This window comes from Poecilia reticulata, chromosome 2 (genome assembly GCF_904066995.2).
Source record: "Poecilia reticulata chromosome 2, P_reticulata-male-v2, whole genome shotgun sequence".
Lineage (NCBI taxonomy): Eukaryota > Metazoa > Chordata > Actinopteri > Cyprinodontiformes > Poeciliidae > Poecilia > Poecilia reticulata.
Window position 1 is genome coordinate 33,300,886 of NC_088831.1, and position 13,624 is coordinate 33,314,509.

The 13,624-nt window shown below is 37.3% G+C and overlaps 1 protein-coding gene across 2 annotated transcripts in view; it reads left to right on the plus strand.

Moving 5' to 3' along the window:
* The window catches only part of igf2bp2a (insulin-like growth factor 2 mRNA binding protein 2a), a 78,688-nt gene that overhangs the window by 44,192 nt on the left and 20,872 nt on the right, over positions 1-13,624 (plus strand). For both annotated transcript variants that reach the window (XM_008403953.3, XM_008403952.3), the window contains exons 3-7: positions 3,311-3,359; positions 6,503-6,554; positions 9,952-10,015; positions 12,574-12,864; positions 13,012-13,146. In XM_008403953.3, the coding sequence (XP_008402175.1) occupies positions 3,311-3,359; positions 6,503-6,554; positions 9,952-10,015; positions 12,574-12,864; positions 13,012-13,146 (591 nt within the window). The remainder of the gene's footprint in view (positions 1-3,310; positions 3,360-6,502; positions 6,555-9,951; positions 10,016-12,573; positions 12,865-13,011; positions 13,147-13,624) is intronic.

Genomic DNA, 13,624 nt, shown 5'->3' on the forward strand with positions numbered 1-13,624 from the left:
CTTTCTTTTTTTAGTGTTCTGATTAGTGCAGTTAGCATGGTCAACATTATTGTGTCCATGGGTCTGCAAGTAAAGGTAGATCTCTCTCCAAAAGGAAGCCAACATTTCCAAATCAGGCATCATCCACAAACAATACAAAATACATTTTACTTTGAAATAGTTTTTTGTATATTTGTGTACATTTTAAACATCACTGATTCTGAAAACTTTGAGTTTTACTTTCTCAGTAACAGTGTACTGAAAGAGTTGTGACTCGGTAACGGTTATGTTTGATGCGCCCTGGTCAGAAAAAGATTAAACTTTTCTAAAAGTGTATTTTACGTGAACTCGACTTTTAAAACATATTCCCCAAATTTTCAAAAAGTGTTGAAGTCTGAGCTTTAGCAAAACCATTTAAGAAGCTTAATTTTCACCTGTTTTTTTTTTAACCATTTTAAAATTGTTTATGACTTGTGCTCGGGAAAACTGGCTAATAGTTTCTGTCTAGCTAATAAATCTGAAGTTACTCTACCTTCTAACTTTTTGTTGAAAGCACCTGCACTGGCAGTGAAACAGTCCCATAGGATGATGCTACCACCACCATTCTTGATAGTTGGTAGAGTGTTCACAGATGTGACTCTTCAAGCCATCTTTTTGTCATTGTGATCTTTGAATGACATGTACATGCATATAACTTATTGAAGTAGTAATTATTATACCTGTAGTTATTTAAAAATGACTTCAGGAGACTTTTCCTTGAACTCCTCGCTAAATTAAAAGACATAAAACTTAGATATATTTAAGTCTGTATGAATAAATCTGACAGAAACCTGGAAGGAAACGTAGTGGGTGGTCCAGGTGTCTTTTGCTCAGTGGTTTTTCACAAAATATTAGTTGCGGCGTATGCATAACTTATGTGGATAGCTTTTATGTGGATTAGGGAAAATTTAAAAGAGATTAAAATGTATGCGTCCAATTCCTGTATTCCACACTGGGAAAAAAATACAGTTCAAAGAAATTATTAAAATTAGAGGACAGTGATAATCATGAGATGTATAAGGTTGATCTACGGCTGTATTCGTCTGTAGTGTTATACTTTATGTCATGTAAGCTTGTTTAAGATTATGTTTGTTGTATTTTATAAAGTTTGACTTTTATACAATATGCTCTGTTGTTTTACTGAAAGTTTGGATGGATGTCTAAAGAGTTTGCTCCTTCTGTTTCTGCCCTTGAGCGACACAGTGAGTAAGAGACGTGTCTTTCTGTCCAGCTGCCAACAGGATTCTGTTCACTCGCTGCAAGAAGACAAATCTAGAGCCAAGGTTTTTTTTTTTTTTCTTTGCGCTTTTGCTTTTTGAGAAAATACAAAATTTCGTCTGTGTCTGCATGTGTTGTCCCTCTCTGGTGAAAATTTCTCCATTTCATTGATTTCTGTCTCTCCTCCAGTTATACTCTTAAGGTAAATGCTTGATATGCTTTTTAAAAATGTCTTTTCAGAGTAAGTTAGCTGCGCGGTCAGGGCAGTGCAGCACCGCACTCTCTCACGTTAATGCTGTTGTTAACAGCTTGTGGGCACGGGTGGTTTGTGTGGCTTTGCTTTTTTGAGCTGAAAGACTCGCTGAAGGCAGAGAGACAGCGTGGAAACCCAAGATCCTAAAATGAGCAGAGTGGGACGTAGCTCCGAAATATTTTGATTAAGCTGTTAAAGATTTAGAGCTCATCAGATTTGAAACTCAGGTTTAAGCGTCTTTGCCGTTTACATCAACTAAACTGAAGGAAATAAATCAAATTCCTGTTGACTTATTTATATCTGAGGTTGGATTTTGTGTCTCTTATTCTTGATGATTAATTCAAAGCCAAAAACGGCTCTGATTAGGTCACCGAGGATGCAGACAACCCTTCATTTTACTCTAAACAGTGACTGATTTTTCTCCCTCTTGTGTCTTTTCTAATCATTCTGAGTGTGATGAGAATATGGACTATTATTAAACTCATGTATCTACATTGGCCAAAACAAATGGATCTGTTTTTATATATATTATTAATATTTAATGGTTGTAGTCGTGAGAAAATTATCTAAGCTTGAAGTTTTAGCTTGAAATGTTGTATCAAAATATCAATAGAGGTTTAAATCTAAAATTTATTCCAATTTTGTCTGAAGGTAATCATGATCATTTAATTTACTTTTAAAACAATGATAATAACCACCCCCAATATTTTGACTAGCACACCTGTCAGATGGATTTATATAAATATTTGTTATGACTAGATTATACAAATAATAATAATAATAATAATAATAATAATAATAATAATAATAATAATAATAATAATAATAATAATAATAATGGTGACGTTATTGTTTATCATTAATATTAATATTTATCATTAAAATAATCATATTTACTGCTTTTTTTATTTCCTTCACAATTGAGCAGAATAGTAATTATTTATCTAAATATATAATACAATAAATAATGTGATATAATTTACTTGCTTAAACTAATGTTACTTTTTAATATAATTAAGTGTGTTATAATAATAATAATAATAATAATAATAATAATAATAATAATAATAATAATAATAATAATAATAATAATAATGTTAAAGAAAAGTCGATAATAGTGCTTCTTTCATTCACTTCAAGCCCTCCCTCTAATACATAAAGGATTTCATATCTACCTGAATAAGTTGTAGATATCTTAGGGACTAAAGAAAAGCATGTTATAACAAACTGTTATAACAAACTGATTTTATTTGAAAAAAATTATTTTATCATTAGTTTGCTATTATTAGTTTATGTTTATCTTGCTTAAACCAATCTTACGGGGAATAAACACAACTTATTAAACTCCTGAAATTTTGTTCTGGGTTTTGGTTTTGTTGTCCCACCCTAAGATTATCAATTGTCCCCTTCTTGCCACGCTCTTCAAAACTTTTTGGAGATATTCTTGCTCTTTATTAAAATTTCATTAATTAATGAATGAATGAAGATGTCTAATAATTAGGCTTCCTCGTGTTCTTCGGATGATATTATCAGAAACGACTAACCGTAGCCACACTGTTTCCTCTCAGCACGTCTGGATCAGGTCTTGATATTGAACATTGGGTCTCCTTCCCATTGGTGAATGATGTGTACATCTAGAAATAAGGTCTGATTGTGAATTAATAGCTTTCCTCCTCAGTTGCTGTTACGATAAACCTGTTTATAAATAAACTATAAATAAAGTGGCAGCTGGTTTTACTGTAAACAGATGACTGTAAGAGTGTGTGAGTTTGTGGTTCAGGTCCTTTAAATCCACTCCGTCTGTGTCTCTCATCTCTGCAGGAGTCGGAAGATCCAGATCCGGAACATTCCCCCTCATCTGCAGTGGGAGGTCAGTTGTTTTCTATCTCTGTTTGTGTGCGTGTGTGTGTGTGTCTGCGTGTGTGCGCGCATGTGTGTGTCGATGTGTGAGAGACGGTGATGCCCCGTTGAACAGCAACAGGCGGCATATAAACCAGTTTCCTGACAATGAGTCAGCGGCCTTTGTAGTTTGGGCTGAAGTGTTTGTGAGCACGCGTTTCAGTCAGTTTGTTACCGTGGCGATGACACTGTCAACATCTGTGTCCCCGTGGGGGTCCAAGTTCTCTGTGTTCATGTCTCTGCGTTATCTACAGAGAAACTCAAAACATTTAAATGAATTTAAAAAGTATTTTTAAGAATTTAAGAGAAAAATGTTTTGTGTTTAATAGATTATGATCCCACTGCTGCTAAAAAAATATGACCTCTTGACTCTTACATTCCTTCAAATCAATGCCTGATTGTTAAATACATTTCAACATAAATCAGTCTTAAGTCTACATGTAGGCCTCATTTAGAGCTGTGTAAGAACAAGATTTAAACTATATGGCCTAAAAGTAATCTAAGCTTATAAATTCATAAATAAAGGCATAAAAGTCTGTTACTTATGCAAAAATTCACATCTTCATTTAATCCAGGTTGAATGAATTTCATTTACCTTTTTAATTACGGCAGAAATTTTCTCCGAAAGGATTGTATGATTTTCTTTATGAGAGCTGAAAATTGTGAAAATAGAGGCAAACATAATGACTTACTTACATCTGTTTGAACTGTTCTCAGTATTGGAACCAAAGGGCATTTCATTTTACCAAAGAGCCGCTTTTTCAGCATCAACAGAGACAAAACTTTCGTTTTGTTTTCATAAACATAAAACTGTCAGTTGCAAGGCAGAAATCCTAATTTCCGGCCAGATGTACCCTCTCTCACCTAGCCGCAGCATATCTGCAACTCAGTTAGTGTCAGAGACACTGAGGCTATTTCAACTTGGTATTAGCTGATTATTTATTAGCTATGCTTTTATTAAGCCAGGAAAGAGAATATTAGATTTCTTTCCGTTTGTTTGTCAGCAGCGCACAGGATCTGTTGCTTCACTGCATTGTTCTCCATTTATCTGGAGAGAACTGCAGTCATTTTGGCCGCTTTCTGGCATCTCATCTGGCATTATATTGAATTTGATGGACTATTTTAAGAGTTTTTCCCCTTGTCATTTTTTGAGACCTTTCCTGGTACATTTCTGCGTACAGCGCCTCAACACTGTTTAAAGAGTTAAACTGCAGCTAACCTGGTTGTTGTTTTGTCTTTCCAGACAATTATGTCAATCGCCTTTATTAGTTTCTGGAATCCACAAGTTTCATTAACCTGCTGAACGTTCGGTGCATCCTTATAATTTGACAAAAGACGCTTGACCCAATCCAGTCTTTTTAAAGCAAAGGAAAACAATCTTCTGCAAAAGTCGAAGACCAAATAGAAACATGTCTAAACGCTATTTGGGGATACACACATGAGAGCATGACTGTAACGACCTTCCTCATTAGAACAAGACTGCTCTGCATGTCTTTATGGTGAAAGGTATAGTTCCTGTGGAAACCATTCAAGTTTTTAAAACCAATTAGCATTTTATAAAAAGTTATAAACTAATTTCCGCAAACGATGTTTGCCAAATTGGTCAAAAATTGGATAGCTGAACCAAGTTTCACACACTGGTGTGTTTTTTCCCCCCCCCGTTTTTTGATTAGAAAATGGGTGCATGTTTAACTTTGAACAGCAGAGTAAATCAACACGCTGTTAGTACTGATTAAATGATTGCGTTAATTATAAAAAAATCAGTCACAACAGAAAAATACTTTAGTGTAGAAAAAGCATTCATATGTAAATTACATGAAAACAACTTTCCAGAGGGTTCACAACTCCAATATCGAGGGAAACTAATGAGGGAAAATCAGGAAGAGTGCTTGTCAGGGCCTTACAACATACTCGCTAAAGTTTCTCTACATCAATAATGTATTTGTCCTTCCAGTGGAGGGAAACTTTAATTTTCTCCCGCATTCAATGAAATTTTGTTAATTAAAAATGAACTATGCACTTTCCGTTCCTGCTTTTACTTGCTTGAAGAAATGATCTCCATTCATTATTTAGTAAAGAGTTTGGGCAATTCAACTCAAGGTGAACAAACATACCGAGGTATAAAATGTCAGAATGATGCATTATTCTATGAATAATTTCACGTCAGGTTGTATTGCTGTTGAAACAATATCATGGCAGCATCTGTGATGGACGTCAACGACCTCTGACAGTGTTAACTTAGAACTGCGGTTTAAAGCATGTCTTACAATGAATTATAAAACATTTTTTGTCAATACGCAAGTTTGTTTCCAACTTAAATATAAGAGTCCTTACAGATAATTACATAAAAGCTTACACAGAATTTATTTCAGTTATTTCTACACAAGTAGAAGCAGTACAGTCATCCTTCATAGATGAGACATGATTTATTTAAACAATAACTTTTTAGGTTAAAGTTATGTCCAAGGTCTGGATTTGGTTAGAATTTGCTTCATAAAAAGTTAGAAATTGTTCTCTTTATGGATCAAAATATTGATCATCATTACACTGATGTTTTCTGTGTCTTGTAAAAATGTGCTTTTGTCTAAGAGAAAACGTGAGGTGATGTCTGGCACGCGTCGCCTCCTAGAGAGGCAGGAATCACTCCGGCAACCAACCTGAAAAACTCAATCTGGATTATTACTTACTATGTAGTAGCATGCCTTAATGCACAACTATCTTCTAGAATTAACCCAATGATGACAGAATAAAAGCTCATGTACTTTCTGTGAAATATTAGCTTCATTTTTTACTTTTTTATCTGTTCAGACATTTTTTTTTAATTAACTTTGCTTTTTTATTGTTTAATTATTATCAACTGTGTTTTACAGACTCCTAACGCACTTTAAGATGTAAAGCTGATGGATTTCTCGTCTAATTCATCAACAAAACTTTGTTATAACCCAGGATGCTGTGCTCTAATTAGTGGGAAGGGAACCATTGTAATATCTTTAAGAATTTACTCTGTCATTTTATTTTGGACATTGTCGTTTAAAAATTGCCCCCGATAAACTCTGTTCTTGTCCTGCTCTGTGTATTTATGCCTCTGACATGAACTCTGCTCTCTCCCCTCAGGTTTTGGATGGCCTTCTTGCTCAGTATGGTACTGTAGAGAACGTGGAGCAAGGTACAGAACCCAACTCCTTGATCATCACACGTTTTGTATTCATCCTTCATCAACTGTTTGATACATGTGTCTCTTTTTAGTGACATACGCAAAAACACCCAGACCCCCCAGTGAGTCACGACCCCCCCCTGCGTGACTCTGCTTCCTCATTATCATCACCTCACACATCCATTATCTAAACATAACCTGCATATGATTCAGTCTTTATCATCTTGTCTGTCTCTGTGCGTTAATGTTTGAGCCACAGACAGGATGAGGCTCCAAATAAGAAAAGTCTGCCACCCCTGGGCCTGTTAGCGTACGGATTGAAGTGGGCAGACGTGGAGGAGATCCAGGAATAATGCGCTTGTGTGTTTGAGTTTTGCATCTCTTTTGGGATGCAGCATTGTGGTAACGGGGGGGAAGGCACAGCAGGCGCCTGTGGTGAAGCTTCTGAACTTGCTCATGGTGTGTGTGTGTGTGGATGATTTTGCTGTCTTGTACATGAGCAGGCATGCAGGGGGGTGGGGGGGGGGGGCAAATAGACACCTAAAAATCCAAGCTTGAGAAAAAGAAAAATTCTTGGCACACACTTACTTACTGACGGATTCTCTGTGTGCTAAAACAGCCAGGATGAGCTACCTCCCACTGTTGTGATGACAGGTGCTGAAAGAGAACCCAGCAGAGAAATTATTTTACGCCTAAAGTTTTTAAAACAGTTTGCTTCATTCTCTACCAAACAACCACCAGGGACTTTCCTCCTCCGGTTGTCTCTTCAAACATCACCGGTTACTCTGAATTACCAACAGAGCCACCTCATCGTCTCATTGTTCCGACTTTCCCGCCTTATGTCACTGCTCCCTGCTTCACTTCCTGCACTGTGGTTACCATTTTTATTTATTTTTTTTTTTGGAGCAGTCCCATATATGTGTGTAGTGGCGGGACAGAGCTGGCTGTGAGAGCGAGCACAGTGCCAGACTCTGTCCATGTATCTTCTCTCTGCCAGCCAGGCACCATCACTGGATTTAACCCTTCCCGGCTCAACTTTGACTGACTCGCAATGTTTTTGGCCGTTAAATGATGTGAGCGCTCTACTCTCAGCGTTTTATGTAAGCTTTAGAAATTGGCCTTACAATTACGGAGATTTGAAGAGATCATTTTAACATTGAGGGGATTTGTCAGCGTGACCTGGTAGCTCTTGTGTGTTGTGTTTGCTAATCAGAGTAACGTTGGTTATTTGAGTTTCCAACTGGGTTGGCACTGGGCTGGATATGGGCCAGGATTTATCACCAGCTGTCAAATGTTACAAAAGACTGAGTGATAAGTGCACGACATAAAAGAATACCAAACATAAATCTCAAAGAAAAAAAAAAAACGTGATTGCTTTTGGAGTACAAACATCTGGACTCTCTTTTAATCTTTTAATCGGATCCAGTTCAATAATTCTTTAGACTTTTCGAAGGTTTAAACTTTTTATTTGGTATTTGACAGCTTTAGTCAAATATTACAATTTATTTTATTGACATCGTTACATCTGGGTCAAGCATTAAAAGCCTCCTAAATTCAGGTGATAAACAACTGTTGTATAGACACACAGCTGACAACGTTTCGAGAACCGAGTTTAAGCAGTATGTTTGGCACTCTTTTACCAGCAGCCATTGAAAGAGACACCATAAAGTAACTTGTGACTCGTTTAGTCAATTCTGAAAAATACCAAAGATAACACAATTTCACACATAGTCAAATTACATTCTGAAAGCTGAAAACATGGCAAACTGTAGAATATCTACTAAACGATGATGTGTTTTGCACATACTGTGCCATGTTTTTGCTGAATTTTGTGTCAAACACACGATTTTCAGATGTATCAGCCTCCACAGTTTTTGATATTTCTGGTAAATCCTATAGATTTTGCATTTCTTCCCTTAGTCACATCCTTTAGAGTTGAGTGGAAAAAACTAAACTGGATTTGAGTTTGTGAGAAGCCTCAGATGTTTTATGTCATAAGCTGGAATGAATTGATTAGATTAAAGTAAGTTCACGCCATGAAGAACTTGCGAAATCCTGCATCATTAGGTTTATTCAACTATTGTGTTGCTCAAGTTTGTCTTTGCAAATTTGGAAAAGAAATGCCGGTCGGTATTGCTCACTGTGATTCATTAACATAACTCATAGATGCACAATGCAGAGTAATGGTTTTATGGTTTTTATGGTTTACTGGAAACATTTCTGACTTGATCCACGGAAACTAGCAAGTAGGTTTGAAGTTTCTGTGTTTTCTTGTCTTTCTCTTTTTGACGAGAGGTAATTAAATATGGGACATATTTATACTCTAACAAATTAGTAAGATCATAATTAGTATTTAAAATATCCCAGACTCTAATCATTGTAAAACTTGTGTAAATTGAAAAATGGTTTTAGTCACACTTATGTTATGGAAACTCTTAGATATGAATCTATGTGTGACATTAGTGACTTAAAGCACATTTTTGTCAAGCAAGGTTGTACTGCTCATTTAGTGAAAATAGTTTTTTCCTATACATTGTTTTATTGTTCCTCCATTTTCCTCATTTGTAAGTGAAAGCTGCACTATATGTTTGCTTTATCAGCTGCAAGAACGCCACAAAAATAAAAATGCAACAAAAGTCCACAGATAAACTTATAAAGAAAAAAAAACTTCAGTAAATCTAGAGAGTAGCCCCGAAACCTCTTTACAGTCTTGTCTGTTTGGAAACAGGAACAGAAACGTATTTGAACAAAGCCTTTGGGCAGAGCTGTACTTTACATTGTTGGACGTTCAATATAACTGAGACAATCACATTTTTCTCCTGCGCACGCTGTACTTTAGCTTTAGGTTCAGCTTTTCTTCCTTTAAAACTGAGTTAAATAATCAGCTCATCATCTGAACTGATCACCTGATTAAGCTGATTGTGTTGTTTGTCGCTGTTTGTAATGGATTCTGTAATTAACATCTTTCTCTGAATCAGACCTTGTGTGATCTCTGCGGATTCACACACTCCGCTCTGCTCTGTCTTCGCAGAACAACCCTCGACCACCTATCTAGTCAAGGTGTGTCTCTGTTGTGTGCTTCATCTTCGTTAATTGGCGATTATCTGCCGTGTTCGGGTGGTTATGTCGGACTCAGATCCGTTTTTGTGAAAGTGACAGCGAGGCCTTTGTGTTAAGCAGCTCCGTTTTGTAGAGGAAGCAGCAGGGTTTGGAGAGAAGCCAGCGTGCTGATGGCTGTAATGGATTCACACAGACAAGCAGCTTTCTGGGTCGCCACGGGAACATGGACGCGTGTCCGACTCACCTACAGAAAACAACAAAGACCTGATATGTGCATGTGTACTCCATTGTTTGCCGTATCTCATGTTTTTCTCTGTCTCTCTCTCTCTCTTCTTGTCTTGTCCCACAGTGAACACTGACACAGAAACAGCAGTGGTGAATGTTACATACGCAACCAAGGAAGAAGCTAAAGTGTAAGCAGCACAAATAATGTTACTTATGAGTAGCACTCACGTGCAGATGACAAACTGCAAATTTGAGCACTGCAGTTCATTGATTCTTTGCTTGACAAACTGTAAATTGTAAGTGCAAGGCCAGCATATTTAAAGGAACATGCATATAAATGTAAACACATTGAAACGGGAAGTTGCAACATCATGCAGAAAATGTTTTTAGTACATTTAACTGCCTTAAGTAGATTCCTGAAAAACGAACATTTTGGCGAAACGATTGTGTCCAACATCTCAGGTAAAGTTGGGGACATATTATGCAGCTTTCACAACGGCTACAGACTTTTAAAAAAGAATTGGTGCTCAAGTTCACACTAACAGACTGGTTTTTGTTTCAACTGAGGACATGGTGAAGGATCACAGGTTACAGGATTTTTTATACCAACTAAAAAAAAAAACAACCGACTTGCAAGGGTGAAAGTTTGAAGGAACAAACATTACAATAATGTTTGTCCAGAACAGAAGATTATTTCTGAATTTGGACTAAATATAAAGAAATACAATTAAAAATGCTTATGATTTGGATGGTGTGGACCCTATTTTTTTTTTTTTTTACTGATAATGAGAGTTTAAAATATATATTTAAGGTTGTGAGTTTGTGGGTTTTGGAATGACTCTGAATGTGCATATTTTACATCAGTGCTATGCGGAAAATCTGTTATTCAGAAACATTCATTAGTTACATGCTCAGTGCTGTTTTGCATTCATTTTCATAAAGTATAGTAACAAATAAAGTAAAAAAAAAAACGAAAGAAAGAAAAAGTCAGCTCATAGCTGCCATGCAGCTTCTCTGTTTTGTTGGCTGTGGGGAACATGCATTTACAGATGGGTCAGTGGTCAGCTCACCCAACACGACTCCATGCAGATCTGCCTCAAGAAATTCAAACATGCTTGTTGACTGTAAGGTCAAACTGGGTCGATTCCCTCACACACCTGCAGACTCCAGGGTTCACCTCATATCACACTGGGATATTCATGCCAATTGGGAAAAAAAGCTTTATTCATTCACTATTTAGTCTTCATTACACAGGCAACTCGAGCTACGGAGATAACCAGATAACTAAGGAGCTAAATGTTCCTCTGAAGTCTGTAAAATTATTCATATCTGTAATCCATTCATCGTGGCTACGTTATTTTGTCTTCTTTTATACAGATTGATGTAATTGCAATGCTTGATTGACCTTACAATATTTTGCAGTCTCTTTAAAAATGTACCCACATATATTTAAAACTATGAGGGTTTAAGATGCTGTCATGTTTTACCAGTAGGTTGTATCTCGGACTCACGATCAAATCTGAAGTAATGGAAATCCTAATGTTGAATCTTTGGGTCCATTACTTACTGAGGACAAGATTTTTTAAGCTGTTTCTTTGTCCAATATCAACCAAAATTCATTGAATCTGAAGAACTCGCTGTGATTAGACGTAATTGTTGTTTGTTTTGTTTTAAATTAATGCATCATCATCCAGAATCTGCACAGAGACACAGAATGTTGTTTTATTTCCATGTAATTGGGAAGAATTTGTGCTTTAAAAATACCCATAGCGATGGAGTCGTGGCTTTTAAAACACACAATTTTCTCTCAGTCATCCATATCGCTGTAGTTCATATTTTTCAAAAACCTAACTTTCTGAAATCAGGCACCAGACTGAACAAATTTTTTGTTGATAGAGCAATATATTCCAGAGGACAACTTTGGAAGTTTTTTTTTTTTCTTTGGTGATCTATCACTGTAAGTGTTGTGAGAAATTAGAGACCGGACGCGGGTGACTTTTATGTTTTTCTCCACCTTTGCTGCATAGATTCTGGTAAACGTCACTCTGATTTCAAAGCTTGTTCAGATTTGGGGGTAAAATTAATTTAAATTGGCTAAAGACTTTTTTCATCTTTTCATCAAATCTTGAGAACAATTTATGTTCTATAGAAATTCATAATCTTTAGGTAATCCAAAAAATTTGAAAGAAAGAATATCTTGGGAATATTTAATGTGATTTTTTTATTTTTTTATTTTGATGAGTACAATTTCTCTTCAAAAACACATTTTAAAAATAGAAATATTACATAATCTCTATAGTGTGGTACACACACTCATAAGAAAGATTTCTGACTTCACAGTTATCTACCAGACAGACGCTGACACACTCCTTAAGGAGTGTAAGCCACACAAAGTTATTGTAACAAAGCTGAGTGTTAAGAGACATCCAGGACGTTGATGAAAAGTTTAGTGAAAGAAAAAAGTGTACAAGTGATAGAGAGATCAAGGCGTAAAATGTGGATAGAATCAGTGCGTGGGGTGGGCGTGGCTGGGATAGTAAAAGCTACGGACTTAATTACAGCTTCCCCCTGCTACTGTGTCCTTGGGCAAGGCACTGCAGTCCAAGTTGCCTTCAAATTCGACTTGTGCATTAACGTGTATGTGCTTGGGTAAATGAGAATGTAAAAGTGCTTTTAGTGATAGATAGGGCCACTCAAAGTTCAATATTTCCTCTCTGTTTCTTCCTCCCTCTCTTAACCCCCTCAGAGCAATCGAGAAGCTGACAGGACACCAGTTTGACGACTACTCCCTAAACGTGTCGTACATCATGGACATGGATGGCGCCTCGCCCGTCCAGGCTCCCCGAGCGCGGCGCGGGGCCCGGTCCTCCCGGGACCAGGGCACCCCGCAGCCCGGACCGTCAGGAGGCTTCGGTTCACCCCGTCTCAGACAGCCGGACTTCCCGCTGCGGATGCTTGTGCCGACTCAGTTTGTGGGAGCAATCATTGGGAAAGAAGGCCTGACCATCAAGAATGTCACCAAACAGACACAGTCCAAGTACGCTTTTTAACTCAGTTAAAAAGTTTCTACTGTCAAGTTGCTTTTATTGTCCATTATCCCCCAAAAATAGAAAGCATAATCAATTTATACAAGTCAAATTAACGTAGATTTGTGAGGCATCTGATTTCCGCATCCGTCCTTCAGGGTGGACATCCACCGGAAGGAAAATGCAGGCGCAGCAGAAAAACCCATCACCATCCATTCAACACCCGAGGGATGCTCATCCGCCTGCCGGATGATCCTGGACATCATGCAGAAGGAGGCCAACGAGACCAAGACGTAAGCCCACATGCAGCTCCCACAAACAAACACGCGTACCGCTGGCCGTAAATATACAATCCCACGTGGAGATTAACCGTCATGTCTTCAGGGCTATAATCTCATCCTTTAACCCTGCATGCACACTTTTAAATCTCACTGTGCACTCCTTTCAGCCTGGACCACTAACACAGTAAACACGGATGCTTACCCAAGCAGGCACGTGATCGCAGCTTAGCGTCTAAGAGTCCAGGCCGGGAGATCTAATTGGGTTTGACACTTTTAACGAGACTCCTCACCTTTTTTATGGCTCTTTGAGCTTCTTCGTGGCATAAACAGCAACCTTTATTCTGTTGTTTATTTGCTTTGATTTGTCAGCGTGCGTGTGAATGCAGAACAGTCACAAAGCCATTTTTTTTAGCACAGGGAATTGCGTTTACATTTATTTACATTATGTGTCAAGAGCTTTCCTGTACTGGTTTTTGATCAAGCCTTGTTT